This window comes from Chionomys nivalis, chromosome 9 (genome assembly GCF_950005125.1).
Source record: "Chionomys nivalis chromosome 9, mChiNiv1.1, whole genome shotgun sequence".
Classification (NCBI taxonomy): Eukaryota; Metazoa; Chordata; class Mammalia; order Rodentia; family Cricetidae; genus Chionomys; species Chionomys nivalis.
The window spans coordinates 38,652,146-38,668,942 of record NC_080094.1 but is presented as its reverse complement, the minus strand read 5'-3'; the positions used below and the strand labels follow the sequence as shown (position 1 = coordinate 38,668,942).

Here is a 16,797-nt window from a genome sequence, read left to right as displayed (position 1 = left end):
ACAAGTAGCTAAAGCAGGCAAAGGTTATGGTCTCCTCCTTCGTGACTTTAAATCTACATATGATTTTATCGAGAGAAGAATCTTCTGTGTGGACTCTCGCTTTTACTCAAATATTTATTAAATAGCAGATCCAATCCTAGTCTAAAACCCAATGAAACTTCACCATGTTAATTAGATTTCTGCTACTGTAACAAACACCAGAAACAAACAACTTACAAAAAGGCAAGGTTGATTTTGGCTTACTGTTTTTGAAAGTTCCATTGCAAGATGTCTCAATCCCTTCACTTCTGGGCCAGTAGTAGACAGGACATCATGGCAAGATGAATATAGCAACAGGAAAGGCACTGAACACATCAGTCACTGTTTTCTGTCACATTCTGAAGATAACACCAGCGAGAGCAGACAGGTCCTTTCCTTCTGAGATTTCTCATATTTGCTGTAAGCAATGCCTTGAAGTTGGGCCCTAGACTGAGCATTAAAAGAATCATGCTTTGGATGACCTGTAACTTCAACCAAATTCTTCCACCTCTCTGAACTTCCTTTCTTCCTATGGGGAATGACCAGCTTATACCCTTCCAATGCTGGCCATTCTGTGATATTCTGCACGTGGAATCTTCAAATCCGAGTACGTCCCACCCAGATTTACCATATTTCTTACCATGGCCAGAATGAAAATTTTCTTCTTTCCCATTTTTTTTCCTGATGGGATGATTTATTGATACCGTTGAGTGCCTGGAATATGTAATAAAATACAGTTCATACATAAAGGGAAGTTGTCTCTAGACTGAGTTCAATGGAAACACTCTCCTCAACAAAGATTGATGTGCCAGTGATATATGAAGGAAGTATTCTGGGAGTATACTGGGAGAAAGGAACAGGTAATGGACAGAAGCCAAACAAAAGAGCCATTGGTGCAGCTGGGATTCCAGCCTCAGTGCAGGCTGCAGGATTCTCTGGAATGCATGTTTTAAGGCTAGGCTTTTGTGTTATGTATCCTTCTCCAGTTGCTGACCCGGAAGTTCTCAGTGAGTGAGATGAAACAATGCTGGGTAGTCTTTATAAAAAGGGTCACAGGTGTAGCCACGGGAGGGTGATGGCAGAGGCGGCCACAGTGACCCAGTAGGGGAGCTGAACCCTGCACCAGACAACTTCCATCGCTGAAGCCAAAAGCTGTGAGGCTGAAAACATGGAACTTCTTGCTAACTGTTGACTCAGCCATATGGCAACAGAAATGATCTAGTTTGAAAGACCATGGGGATCCTTTCTCTTTAATCTTGGGTGCAGTTCATTCATGACTCTTGAGTGGAATCCTTTTATTTAAGACTTAGCAAGACTTGTGGATTTATTTATTTATTTATTTTGTAGCAACATTCTACAAAATGTTGGTTTCCAAGAACCAACCTAATATTTAGAAAAGAAGAATTTTCAATGGCCCTTCACAGGCACAGCAGAGGACTGATACTTGGACCAAAATGAGTCTTGCTAGGGCCCTCAGAGTCATCCCTAAGATGTAGTGATGTGTCTCCAGCTGCATGCGGGATGTGGCTGTCCTCATGCTGTCCTCATGGCAAGAGGAGCTCAGTGAATGAACTGTGGTTTGCTTAAACTATGATCAGGATAAGTGAGACCGGGTTCAGCTCCGTCTGCCCCTTTCTCCTAGTCAAATTAGTCTGCCATGCTTTGGCTCGCAAGTAAACAATTCGGAGCCACTGCAGAATACAAACTATTGCACTAAATACTCATTTAGCCACATTTGCAAAATAGACAAAGAAACACTGGCATTTTTGAAAAAGAGACATTTAATCCTAATCAGTACTAGTTGTGGCTGACTGCCCTGTTGCAATTAAGGAATCCCAATGCTGGTTGCATTTAAATGTAAGGCCACCCATACTCAGCAAGCTTACAGAACAAACCCAAACCAAAGTCACCTGTCAGCTATGCCCAAGACAGGCCTCATGTGAGAGGCAGTCTTCCTTTTTAGAATAAAGGATATCAGAACTCCGTTTAGATCGGGTATAAGGATGGAATCCAAATCCATGTATGTAATGACATATAGTAGGATAGTCTGGCAAATAAACAAGCCAGACTTGAATAGGAAGTAGGTCTCTGCGAATGTTCAGTGCCTGGGGGATTCTGAGGGGGGTGGGCATTTTATGAGCTGGTTGAAGTATCTGTCACTTGAGACGATTCTTCAGCCAGGCTCTTCTTGTGTATTCATGGTAATAAAGCATGAATATATATCATCATATTGAAAAAAATGTTGAAAAATAAGGATGCCAGCACCTCAAATCACTATGTAACAACATGCCGGAGAACCACATGTTTCCTAGATCATTTTATCTCAGGGCTACCAGAATGTCCCACTGGATGCTTGCAGTTACCTTCAGCTACAGACAGATGCTACCTTTAGCAGGTGATGGTGATGGGGGAGGGAAATAAGAAGAACTTATTACTGTTAGAAGTACAGATTCTAGCCCCCCCCAGATTGATTTCTCTAATTGGTGTAACTGGAAACGTGCAATTTAACAAGTTACTAAAAAAGGTTTTGAGGCCAGAACCCTTAGACCATGCTACTAAAGGACCTGCCGTGAGGAGGTGTGACCTATCCTTTAACCAGTTCCTGCACATAAAATAGATGCATAGCGGTTAATAATTTATTCACAAGTCATGTATCCATCATATCTGAGATACAGCCTTTTGATTTAACTAAGAAATTAATTGATACCAGCAGGACCCACTAGAAACAAGAAATTTGAATTTTATTCGCAAGAATGTTCAGAATCTATTTACAGAGACACAAATCTGGACCCACATTAAAAATTTAAAATCTTAGTTACAGAAGATTTAAGAAATACCTATTTGATTTTATACTTATCTATTTTTATTTTTGAGACAAGGTCTTACTATGTAGCCTCAGATGACCCCAAATTCATTATGTAGACCAGGCTGACCTGGAATTCACAAAGATTCACCTGCCTCTGCCTCCTAAGTTTTGGGATTAAAAGTGTGCACCTCCATACCCAAGAGAAATGGCCATTAAACATAAAATTGGTTTGACTTTGTTCTGTAAGGATGGTGGGTGAGCACAACCTTACATTTAAAGGTAACCAACATTGACATGTAAACAGAGAGTTGCCATATACTATTTGTCAAAAGTACTCTTTGCTCTGATTTTTGCTTTTGAGTTAAAACATAAGCTTCATTTAACCATTTTCACATGACTAAAAAGATAATCACCAGACCACCCCTAGCCTCCAGCATCAGAATGCGCTGCCTTTGCCCTCTATCTTTTCTGGAGATGGACGGTGCCAGGTGTATTTCTTATTAACCATCTTGTTTTAGCTTTCACAAGAAAAGTTTCCTTGTGGAAACTAGGTAGTTTGGCCCCTCTCAGAACTCTAAGAATCCTTTCCCAAAGACTTTTAAGTCTACTTGAAGCAAATGGTGCTAGAACTCTGGAGGCTATGAAAACTGGGCAAACTCAAAAGAAGGATGGCCTGGTTTAGTCATTACACACTCCCCAATATGCCAGTGAAACTAAAAATAAGATGGTGTTCAGGCTTTAGTCTAAAGGAAAAATATCCATACAACTTGCTCTGAGAATAAACATGCTTTGAGAGTATTTATATTGAAAATGATCCATACTCCTGACCTACATCTGAGGTGAGGGCCAGTCTTTCCTTCTAAGGCACAGTAGGCTGTTCACACGTACATCACTATAAGGTCTATGTGAGATTTAAATAGGCCGCAAGTACAGAGAAGCCTCTGAGAATGCTAGTCAACATGATTAAAGTTTCTTTGTTCTTCCTCCTGCTTTCTCGTCATAAACTCACTAATTTTAGAAACAAGCCATCCTTACAAACAAGAGATCCTCCATTCAAGTAGCTAGCAGAGGCAGACATCAAATACATGTAGCTCTCTGTGATATTCAAATAGTAGGCATTGATTTATATAAATGTGTCGGTTTGTTTTATTAATGAAGAGGATACATAGAGTGAAAGAAACCACTTGCTGGCTCCTTACCCTGTCCTCAAGACGTTCTTTCCCCATGGCCTGATGTTCATAGCATGATAGCCACACCTCTGTCCAACACACAGATCAAACCACAGACCCCAATATTCACACTCAGCTGACCCAGCGTCTCTGAGAATAGACCCAGAGGTGGAGAGCAGTTTTATGTTATTGCACTTAACCAAGTCCTTCAACAGATGAGGAGGCTCTCCCCAGTTCATCTGCCTCTTGTGTTAGTGTACTGCCACTATGAGAAAGTTTCTGATAAGTTTCTGATACTATCAATTGAGAGAGAAGATTTGTTTTGATCTTTAGTTTTGGAGATTTCTGCCCACAATTAATTGGTACTGTTGGTTGGGGATATGGTGAAGCAATGCCTTATGCTGAGAGCACACAGCAGAAGAAGCTTTTTACCTCATAAAAGCTAGGAATCAAAAGGGGGAGGAGGTAAAGGAGAGAGAGGGAGAGAGAGAGAGAGAGAGAGAGAGAGAGAGAGAGAGAGAGAGACTCAGTATTCTCTTTAAGTGCACATTCCCAATGGTCTAACTTTCTTCCTCTAGGTCCTACCTTTTAAATGGCCCACCAAATCCCACTTGTACCAAGCTCAAGGCCAAACCCCTAACTCAAGAGCTTTGAGGAGCATTCAGGATGCCAACTGTGGCAGCCTCCGTCCCTTGTAATGAATTCCAGGCAATCTTGTCTGTGGTAACAAATGCAAATTTCCCCTGACACCAAAGAATAACTACAGCAGCTTGCTAGCTTTGCCCAACGTACCACAGCAGTGGTAGGCACTCAGATGTGTCTGTTTCTGATATGGCCAGCCCCGTACTGCTGCTGAGGCTGGGAGCCTTTGTCTGCAGCTGACCATGGAAATTAAAATCTCTATGAGGTTGTGAGGACACCTCATCACCTCACAATTAATTGCAAGGGCTAAATCTGATTTGCAATCCTGAAATTCTATAGGCATAGCCATTCAAAGGCAAATTCATTTTCATATTTTGTAGTTTTGCTCCATGCATCATTCTTCTTTTAGAATATGTTCCAAGGAAACACCATGGGGAGCTTCAATGAATGGATTTTGCAGGCAAAATTGAACAGAAAAACAAATAACCCTACTCGGTGCTCATCTGTAGAAAATACGCAATGCACTGGAGACTTTAAAAGCTGAGAATGAACGTTTAAGGATTTCTGGGTTTGTTTGTATGTTTATTTGCTTGGATCCACAAATTAATTTTTTTGCAGACCCAGCTAGAAAGTATGTTCAGCTTTGTGGACCCTTATGGCATTGAAGAAGCCACTAATGGTGGATCCAGGAATAGACAAAAATATGCTCAAATAAAACTTTATTTACAGATCCTGAGATTTGAGAATCATAATTTTCATTTTACAATTTTTTCATCTCAAATCTTTCAACCATGTAAGAATAGGGGTGGGGATTAGCCTAAGTCCAGTGCAAAAACAAACAGCAAGCTGGTTTTGGTCCAGAGGACTGTGAAGGAATGAGAATTCCTGGAAAGAAGTTGTCTGCGCAGGCTGGTTAACTGATTAGACTATAAGGACTATGGAGAGGTTGGAATGATGTATGTCCAGAGCCTAATTAAGTTTCTTTCAACTCTCTTTATTCCTCTAAAGACTTGTTTCTTATACACCTCCCTATCAGATATAACATCCTAATAAATTTTTTTAAAAAAAACCTTTGGAATGTATTAGTTTAAGGAAACCTGTTTTCCACCAATCAGAGCTAAGAATGGTATCAAATAACATCTGAGGCCTATAGTTGAGATTCCTCTACCTGGATGTAACCACATCTCTGATATTTTCTCCAATAGACTTTAGCAATGCCTTGATATATAATTTTCTTTGTTCCATGACCAGAATAAACTTCCTGAAATGACTTTCACATTGGAACTATGGATCTCACAGTAATCTAAGCCTATGTCCCTGGGCCACTGTCACTCAAATTTAGGTCCAGAATCAATTGTCTCTTATTCTCTTTGAGGTGAGAGCTATGTTGCTACAGAACCCTTGACTGGTTTATTCAGGTTAGTGTCCCATTTGTGTAATTACAAACATTTCCTGACCCTATCCAGTGACATTTACTGATGCTCTAGCAGGAAGTAGGCCAGATGTGGTCTGCAGAGCAGCAGTGTTCATACCTCCTGCGTGTTTGTAGAGACAAAAAATCAGGGACTGCATCTCAAACCCTGCAAACTGGAACCTCTGCAGTTTTAATGACTCGACCATCATTAAAGAGCTTTCTGTGATGCTGACTTCTGCAGGACTTACAGAAGCATTATCTTAAACTTGAAGCTGAAAAGTGCCGATTCTGGGACATTAACAAGACTGCCACGATAATACAATCAATCCTTCATTCCAAAATCAGCTAATAGGAAGTGAACACCTAGTAAGGGCCAGATTTTGCATGGGTGATTGAGATCAACAAGGGTCTTTAATGACTAGGGGGTATCTTACATCTGAGCTCCAGGGAAGAAACCTTTTGAGAGGCAGTTTCTCTGTTCCATCTTTTGCAATGTGAGATTTGCTCCTTTGGGCCACATCACCAGCTTAGGCAATGAATGTGCAGGAGTAACACTTGTTCTACACTACCTGGGTGATTTCATTTCATTATTAACATCCTCTCAGCCGCTGAAATGACTGCTAGTTACCATGATGCCTGTCTCCTAGAATGCAATCATGCATGGGCTTGGAGTTTGTAGGGACAATTTATCAAATGGTCGCGACAAACGTCCCAGCAAGCGGCCTGTTGTCTGGCTGTTCTCATGGTTCTCATCAGGAGGGCTGTCATTGCTTTCTCTGCTTTAAAATACTGTGTGTCTGAGATCTGTCACTCAATCATTCATCCATCCAAGACACAGATAATCATGCATTTGAGAGTGAGACAAAGGTATGGGAACTCCTGGTGGGTGTGAGGGTGGGGAGAGCATGAAAGCGAGGAATACAAGAGCATCTACCACATGGCTTCTCTGCCAGCCTGCCACCTGCCCATCAACCAGGCCCTGGCAGGTTGCTGGCAGCCTGGAGCCAGGAGCATACAGCTGTTCTTCTCCTGCTGAGAATAGCAACTTTGAGAAATCACCAAGGAAACACCGTAGATAGGAAGAGTGAGTGAGTGTGTGTATGTGTGTGTGTGTTAGAGAGAGGGGGAAAGAGAGAGAGAGAAAGAGAGAGAGAGAACAAAAACTTATCCTTGATTAAGCCCAGAAGAGTGGGAAATGGCAGTTTACTGTGGTGCTGAAAGCATGGGGACCCTGCTTTCTAATACACTGCCTAACTATGAGCAAAAGTCAGTAGCTTGTTGAAGGAGGAGATGACCCAAGAAAGAGCAAGCAGCACAACGCAAAGACAACCCAGGTCAGGCGTGCCCTTACTTGTTCCCTGGTGGCAATCCTGAGGGAGTTGCTGCTTAGAAACCAGCACCTCCACACTCAGCTGGTTTCCTTGGTTTCTGCTTCCACCAGCACTTAGCTCCTCGGCAGCATGCCTGATGCCAGCCATCATTAAAGGAAGAAGAGGTAAAGGAGCCTAGATTATGGCAAAGGGTTTGAGAATATTTTGCACAAACAGGCTGTCTGGATATTAAGACCCGGCATCCTTAGCAAACAAAGATGATCAGAATTTTCTATTATCAGCATGCCTGTGATATAAAAGCTCAGAAATGAGCTGTAAGGAATAAAGCTCAGGAAGGGTGATGATCTTGCCCACAGTTACCCAACTTCTAGTTCACATTAACATCCTTCCTGTTTAACGTCCCTCGAGCAGAAGACTTTCATCACAGGGGTGGTTAATGCAGGTTGCTGATAATATGTACCGCTTCCGCACCCCAAAAGAATTCCATCTGAGCAGCTGGGAAAGTGGCATGACAGTGGGCATACAATCCAGTCATATAGTTCATGAGATGTGTGTTGGTAACCATGGAATCACAGGTGTGTCTGGTCAGCAGCCAACTTTTCTCTCTTTGGGGATTCGGAGGACCCAAGTTCCTGCTACCCTGTGGCTCAACATCCTCTGTTGTCCTGTTTTGCTGGCAGGAGAATAGGGGGAGTCAATATCAACTTCTGAATGCCCGCTGTCTGCCAGGGACACACGCCATCTCCCTTTAGGGACCTTCTCTAGCTACATGGCCATCTCCTGGCAAATACTAGAAATGTAATTTCTAGCCTAGCACCCATTCTTCAGAGACCATATTCTGCTCTGCAAGAGAAAAGACAAATTCTATTGCATGCTGGATCATCTCAAATACAAGACACAAGCCCTGGCCTAACATCAAAGACTTGTCTCAAACTCTGCTTCTGGGGCCTTCTGGGGGCATTACTCCCTTAGAGGAACTAAGTATTCCTCACAGGCATGATGCCTAACTCCTATGCTCAGAATTCCTTCACTTTCTTCTTCCCAATTAGACTATAGTTCTGTGGTGGTGAATTCATCATTCTTGTTCATCAATGCCAGGGATGTTTAGTAAGTATTTGAGAATGGAGAATGATCAGAAGTAAAGAGCGAAGTGTGTTCTGGAAGAACCAGGTTCCTCCTTTCTGTATTTGTTTCATATGAGTAGCCACAAAGTGGGCTGGTCACATTGGAAGGTTCTGGACACATTCCACTTTGGAATAAGGGCTGTTCACCTGCGCACAACCTTGATAACCTCTAATGACAATGCTGGATGCCTCTAAATACAATGGGATGCTACACACAAGCAAGTGGGAATGGTCTAGTAATTGTGCTATCATGTGGGTAAGTTTCAAAAGAATTATACCCGGTGCAAAAGCCAGGCATTTCATTTATACGTACTCCTAAGAAATACCAATTATAATGGTGAAAAGGAGGTCAACAGCTTCCTGGACACAGGAGGGTATAGAGAATAGCAGATAGAATAACAATAAAGAAATTTGGAGGATAAATGCTCTGGTTCATTTTCTTTATCAGGGCAGTGGGTTACTGGGTATATTGCATGTGACAAAACTTCTCAAACTATCTAATTTAAATATGTGGAGTTGATAGTTTATCAAATGTATCTCAGTAAAACTGTCAAAATATAACTGAATATATGTGGCATTAAAAATTAGACAAACATTAGCCTGTATCGTCCACCCCATTATTCCCATGTCTTGTATAGTTTGCGTCTTTAACCATACTTTAGATGAAGTCATATATGTTCTTGTAAACCTGTAATATTGGAACACTTGGAGGTTGAAGCAGAAAAATAGTGATCCCAAGGCCAACCTGGGCTACAATGCAAGACTATGAGAAACATATGTAAGCATGTGTCTGTTTCTGTGATAGAGCTGATAAAAGATACATTCCTGGTACTTATGGGAGAAATAACACAATTCTATTGATTCTTGCTGAGTTCGGCTTCCAGTTCAGACGTTATCTAAACCACGAGAACAGTGTGGGTCTTAGACTTCCCAGTGTGCATGCATTCATATGAGCTCTCATAGTTTCCAATCTGTCTTCTTCTCAGGTTCTGCAGCCAAACCCATTGCTGACTTGCTGGCCCAGGCGCCCAGCAACCCCCAACCACTACCATGGCCGAAGACGCAGATATGCGCAATGAGCTGGAAGAGATGCAGAGGAGGGCTGACCAGCTGGCTGATGAGGTAAGGGGGAGAGACCTAGGAAGTAAGCCAAAAACTGGAAGGTGGATGGTTTGAATACAGATTCTGAGAAAAGACTTCTTCTAACGTCTAAATTAAAAAGAAAAAGAACTTTCTTTTTCTCTAAGATGCCTGCAGGCTAGACAGCCCAAATACTCTGGACTCTTATATACTTGAGAGGGCAGGGTCCTCTAGGAAAAATTTTATCTTTGGATGTCTTGCAGTACGCTGTAGGTAACTTAGTGTAGGCTAACACTTTAAGGGACTTTCCAGGAGGGTTGCTAAGCATGCCTATTATTAAAATTGAAGTACATAATTCGAAAATTAGGTGAAATATATATGATATATATATTAAAATCAATGGTACTACATGCTTAAAACTCATTGCTTCTAGTTAGTTTAGCACATTTCTCTGCTATCTGTGCCCTGGAGACATTTACACTTGCTGTTCTTAAGACACAGAAATCCTATAGAACACTGTTGGTGCACATTTCAACTGCAGGGCCAGTGTACCACAGTGCAGTCAAAAATGAAATAGAAAGCAATAATTTAGAGCCAGTCATTGACAAATACCACCAATCACGGCTTGCTCTATTGTTTTGGTAATTATAAGATCGAAGGGAAAATATTAATAATCCACATAAAACTTTTAAAGCATGCATGTCTGTAGCTATTACAGTAAAAAGGTAATATACAAAGTTTGGGTGTAGGGATTTAAGGTTGGATCTGGGAGGAGCTGGGGGAAGGGTGGAGGAGGTGAAAATGACTAAAATACAACATATGAAATTCTCAAATAGTGAAAAGACTTTTTAGAATATAAAATATATTTAGAATATAAAAATTTGAGGAAGTCCTCCATTAATTGGGAACTTTTTCAACAAAAACATCACCTTCTTTACTCATAAGTTTCATTCTAATGTGAAGTCTTTGCTGCTTCATTTTCTTCTTATTCGTGAACATACGTGAAGTTATACAGTTCCAGTGAGCGTATTGGGATTACACTAGCAATCTGATGAGCCATCGACAGACTGCACTAAAAACAGGAGCTTTCTGTGAGAATCAACCTGCTACACAGAATTTATAACCGCGCATGCTGTGTTGTATTATGTGTCACTTCTGTGCCCTTCGTGTTTCATATCAGTGTGATAAATGCGAATATACATAAATATATCCGTATTTTTTCCAGAGAGTCAGTTGTTAAACATTTGGCAGCATGCTATTGCTAATAGCCATTTTATTCAAAAAGGAGTTCACTTAAGTCCTTTGCAGCAAAACTCCACCTCCTTCAAGTTCCTGCAGAAACATGTCCAACATAAGTTTGTGACTTAAAAGCATGGTTTTGAGAAATCACCTTGGTTGTTGAATTGGAACTATGTTAAAGGAACTGAGAACAAAGTGGTGATGCTGTGCCTGAGGGACCAGCCATCCAGCTCAGAGCTTTCTCCATTCTTTCTCTTATCTAAGAACGAAGGTAATTATAGCTGTCTCCGATGGGCTAGTCATTTCAAACTTGCTTGATTTTTTTTCACCCTAAGGCGACAGCTTAATTTGTATTGATAACAACTTCCAGTTGTGTTTCTAGGAGCTTTAAAGAACTTGTTACACTCATCTCTACTCATGAAATATTATGCCTGTGTTTAAAATTCACTCTTCCTAGTCCAGGGAGACCAAAGCAGTCCTTGGAGTATATGAGATGGTTTCCCATGCATTGGAGCATACAAAATTATTTTTTCAGATTACTTTGTCTTTGATATCAAGATCAGCCTCATATGGTTTTGGTTTAGTGAAGATAAGTTTTCCTATGATTGCTTCGGGAAATCTGATCATGTAGAAAGCCCAATAGGATAGAGATTGAAGCTGGAAAGACATTTTGTGTTTCGGTTGCAAAGTTAAAGTCCCATGTGATAGGAACCTTTGTGTTTCTCACGTGAAGAAAGTACTTCTGACTTTCCTGGTGCTCTATTACTTACCGCCTTTTAACAATGTTTATGTTTTTCTGTCTTAGTCCCTGGAAAGCACCCGGCGCATGCTGCAGCTGGTTGAAGAGGTAAGGCATGGATTCTATTAATATAAACTAGGCCCCTGACAGGTTTATTCCTACCTCCTATTGCTTTTGCCTGAGACATGGCTCTTTTGCTTCCAATGCTAATGTAGCCTATCAGAAAGCCAGAAAATACTGGAAATGTTAACTAGTTATCAAGGTGACCTCACCATCCTCCAGCTTAGGTTACCTCTACAGTTCATAGTATAGAGAAGCCTACCATTTCTAAGCTCCTGTTCCCAAAAGTCACAAAAGTGGGGGTCCCTGCAATCAGACAGAGTAGTGCTTAACCTATGAAATAATTACTTACCTAAAATCTTCATTTGTAATGATTTTGTTGTAACAAATTACAGCTAATCTAAAATTCTTTTCTAACTCCAGCTATATTTATAACTTTGAAAAATATGTATTTATGCAGACATGTCATCTTTTGAAATTATTGTATTTAGTGTCAGACACTAAAATTTATGAAAAAAATAAGAAAAATCCTAAACAAAGAGAAAAATCTAGTCCAATTAAGTAAATATAAAAGTTCTTTTATATTACTGGCTCCGGATTGCACATCCATTTGTAAAGCATTTGTAATTCATGGTTTAATGAATCCCAAACTATTTTTAAATGGGTAAAATAGGGCAGATAGCAATAATGGAATCAAAAGAGCATTTGCAATAAAACCTACTCATTCCAATTTGATAGAACAGCAGTCAACCAGGAAGAATAAATGGATTAATTGAACTTGCCCTTTGAGAGAGATGGCGTAGAAAAAGAATGGCTTCAACTATATTTATCTTAACCTAATAAAACAAGCCTAATGGGCTTTATTCGGCAAGATGCTGCTTTAGCCACGGTTTGAATGTGACTGCTTATCAATGTATAAATTCATGTGTGATTATCTTTTCTAGAGATCTTGGGCTTTCTCTGGCAGAATGATTAAATGAGCCTATTCACCCACCCTATGCTACTATAAATTGCTTATGCAATGACATGAAAGGGAAGGAGGAAAAAAAGATAAATTTTACAAAGGCTTAGAGAAAAGGCAGCTGCCTCTTACACCATGGAAGCAAATACTGTCTTCCTTTTACTTCTGATGCTGAAGCTCCTCACCTAGGAGTGAAGTGTGGCTAAAGGTTAAAGACAACAGGAAGTGCTGGGAGAAGTAATGATGCGTTCTCTGAATAAAATAAAAAAGATCTGTTATTTCAAAAATGACAAACTGAGCTTGCAATGCAGCACAAATTGGCCCCCAAAGAAAGGCAGCCCCGCAGGGCCTCAGCAGCATAGGAGAGCAGCCTTCTACTCTAAATGAAGGGAAATGTCTGTTTTGCTTTGTTCTAAGGACACTGGTCATGTAGAAATGCTTAAATGCCAAGAAGGAGGCAGATAACCTAAATCTGGGAGTGCTGACCATTTGGCATTAATGTACCGTTTTCCAATTTGTTGTAAGCAAAACACAAAAGGGGCAAGAGCTTGGAACATTCTTACATGAACTGAGATTAACATGAAGGGAGCGCACTGTTAACAGTTATAAATTATTTTATTGTACTCCACAGTATTATCACAGTATACTTCATGACCTACAACGAGAGCCTTCAAACTCACTCATCACTTGCTTGTGTAAATACATGTACATCTGGTGCACATTTCTCAAGCTGTCTCCAATTTGCTCAGTTGTGCAATGCTGAAACATTGCCCAGACTTGGAAATTAGTAGAATAAGTGCATTGGAATTCACCCCATTAAACTGGCCCTTTGTCCTTCAGAGTCTTGCGAACCTGAACCCTTCACTCATGTATGGCTTCTAAAAATGAAAGTAGTATCAGCCTGTCTTACAAAAATCTGACTGCTCTAATTTATTCTAAGAATAAAAGCTCCATTGATTGAAGTAGGATTCTCAAATTATATGTTTTTGTTTCTCCTAAATTGTTTCTCGATCAAGCATGAAGTTGAATCTTAGATCAAGGAATGAGAGAGATGGGTGTAATCTCTTCTATTTAATAAGTAAAAGGAGGCTGTTAGACATTCCATCCTTAGGAAATTGTGAGCAAGGCATTATTAGAGCAGACTGGCTTGCTCTTACTTCCTCCTGGGCCATTGTCTATTTATAGTGAAACATTCCTCATGTCTAGGGTATTGGCTATTCAGATGATGTTCTGATTTTCAATCAAAAAGAGAATTCTCTTTAAAGGGAATCAGTATTAAGTATTCATCAAGGGCAGAAATTATTTGGGAAATATGGGTTTTTGAAATGCCAGGATCTTACTCACTACCCCAAAGTCTGTCAGTGCTACATAATTTGAATTGAACTGAATTTTTATTGAATTCAGTTTCAAAGACAGGAAAGGTTACTAGAATTGAGAAGTCTCCCAAAGGCAAATAGTCCACATCCTATGAAAGCACAGCTTTATGCTACCTCTAATAAACTCCAGAGCATAAGAACAGAGGAGGCTGAGGACTAACTTTTAATAGAAGTCAACACCAACATCTCAGGGATGATCTAAAGTTATTCAGAGGTCAATGGGGAAGAAAAACTGAATATCATAGACAGGTACAAACAATTAGAGACTCGATGATACTTAGTTCACAGCCTGGAGTTGGGAACTTAAGTTGGGTGGATACATTTCAACAAATGTTTATACAATACCTAACGTTGGAGTTAAGACAGAAATGCAAATTGATTTACTGCAGGGAAACCAACATGTGAACAGCTGTCCAAATTCAAGATCATACGTGCCTTGGGAGCAGAAAAAAAAAAAAGAGAGAGAGAGAGAAGGATTAAATCTAGAAGAAGAATCATTAATATGTTCTCCAGGAGAAGATATTTGAGAAGAAAATAGTTAACTCTGCTGATACTAAATGCAGATGTGAAGTCTGCATATCAGTGTCATGGGCTATGAAGCTTGAGCTAGAATAGACCAGACGACTTTAGGCAGGCATATTTGAAAGCACTACAGAGCCTTCCTGAAATAGTTACTGAAACACTAATATTTCATAAATGCCTCAGTGTCAGATCTCTTTCTATACCAGCTTATCTTTCATAATGCTTTGGCAATAAAAAGGAGAGAGCCTTGTAAAAGCCACAGTTGTAGATGTGAGGCTTTCAGTTAAACATTTTATCAAATCAAGTTGCCAGTTCTTTTTAATAAGCTGATGTGATGTCCTTCAGAGTTTAAGAAAATGCCTGGGTGTTCAGGCTTTAGGGAAGATGTCCTGGAGTTTGGGAAAACACCCCAAAAGGACAGCAACAAAATATTCTATAAACACTGGCTTGATTCATTTACTAAATAAATTCATCAACATATTTTAAAAATAAAAATAGATTTCACAAAAGAAAGAAATGAAAAGAGGCATTTCCAACTCCTTTTAGATGGTCTATTTCTCCAGCAAATTCAAACACAAATGAAGAATTGAGCTCAGGTAAAACTAGAGCCACTTCCTCTCACTCTCAATCTAGGCATTAAAGCTCACAACTCTTCCAGGAACTGGAAAGAGTATTCTTTCCAATTCTGCCTCCTTCACAGTATTTTCCCCATCCCTTCCCCTCTGTGTTTTAGATCTCATAAGAACAACCCAGCTATTTTGATAAAGCCAATAGTAAAATAATGGAACCAAATTTAAGTTCAAACCTTTATTAAGAACCTACCATGTGCCAGGTACTGAGCTTAGAGCCAGCAGTATGACCATCATAATCAAATATATGCTAGCTAATTTAACCCTTATAGCCACATTTTACTAATACCTTGATTCCTCTCTTCAATTCAAAGGACTTTGAGACATTCAGTGGTTAAGTAAATTGCTTCAGACACATTGTAGGAAATGGTAGCTACGATATTCATGAGCATGAAACCCCATTGCAGAGTATGGGTTTTTACATATAGCACTTTAGTTTCATTCTGACATAAGTTTCTTTTTCTTTAAGATTTCCACATCAAGAGAAATGATCTTAGGGTAGTAGCTCATTCTAAGCATGCTGAAATTCCCTTCAGATAAAATACAACATTGGAATGTATTCCTCCTTGAATCCCACTCAGGCACCCATGAGCTGAACTGGTTTTGAGATGGATATACTGTGTAGTGTAGATGGAAGTTTCTGTCCTGCCAGGTCCCACAGCCATTCAGTCCCAACAAAATACACAGAGGCCTATACTAATTATAAACCGGTTGGCCTATTAGCTCAAGCTTATTATTAACTAGCTCTTACAACTTAAATGAACCCACAATTCTTATTTCTGTTTAGCCATGTAGCTTGGTACCTTACTCAGTAAAACATTCTCATCTTGCTTCCTCTATCTAGTCTAGTGACTGCAGACTGAATTCCCAGAATTCTCCAAGTCTGATTGCCCTGCCTATACTTCCAGCCTGGCTACTGGCCCATCAACATTTTATTGACTCAATTCAAGTGACAAATCTGTACAGGGTACAAGAGCACAGCAGTGTAGAGCTTATTTCATCCTTATTATTACAGTAGGAAGTAAGAGAGCTCTTACTGTCCCCATCTGACCACAGGGTGGGTTGAGATATAGAACAGTTGAGATTGGAGCAATAAGATGTCAAAGAGAGATCTAGAATTTAGAATCATTTACTGAATCCAGTCCTGTTGACCAAGTTGTTTCTCACATCGAGAAGCACCATTGAGAGACAAGCTATACATTTTTCTATCCCTTATTCTTAATGTCTGGAACAGAGTAGCTATCCAGTACACATTTATTGAATAAGTGAATGAAAAAGCACATAAATGAAATAATAGACAATGAAAGAAAAGGGGATTAAAAAGATAAATAAACCAACCTACTAACCACACCCTATTACTTTTTGTCATTGGCTCTACTCTCAGTGTGAGAAATGGTGAGACTGAAAGAATCAGCTAACCTTCCAGCACAGTCCAGCTTTTCTGACTCCCAGGCTTCCTGTTCTAACACTTCCTATTTATGTTCTCCTCAACTGAGACAATGTCAAACACTCTGGCTCCTTCCAACTAGTTCAGTTCTAGTTTTGAAACATGCAGCACCTATTGGAAAAATGCAAAATTATACTTCTAGGGCATCATACAAACATAAGTGAGAGTCAAAATACATCATAGAATGCTATGACATACAAATAGATGAGAACTGGGCTAATAAAAAGTCAACAGCTTTTC

At 39.9% G+C, this 16,797-nt stretch overlaps 1 protein-coding gene across 3 annotated transcripts in view; it reads left to right on the top strand.

Moving 5' to 3' along the window:
• The window catches only part of Snap25 (synaptosome associated protein 25), a 76,987-nt gene that overhangs the window by 39,135 nt on the left and 21,055 nt on the right, over window positions 1-16,797 (top strand). For 2 of the 3 annotated variants that reach the window (XM_057781657.1, XM_057781658.1), the window contains exons 2-3: window positions 9,491-9,626; window positions 11,629-11,670. In XM_057781657.1, coding sequence (XP_057637640.1) covers window positions 9,555-9,626; window positions 11,629-11,670 — 114 coding nt within the window. In that variant the 5' untranslated portion in view covers window positions 9,491-9,554. Of the gene's footprint in view, window positions 1-9,490; window positions 9,627-11,628; window positions 11,671-16,797 lie in introns of those variants that run through there. The other variant, XM_057781659.1, reaches the window with a different exon arrangement.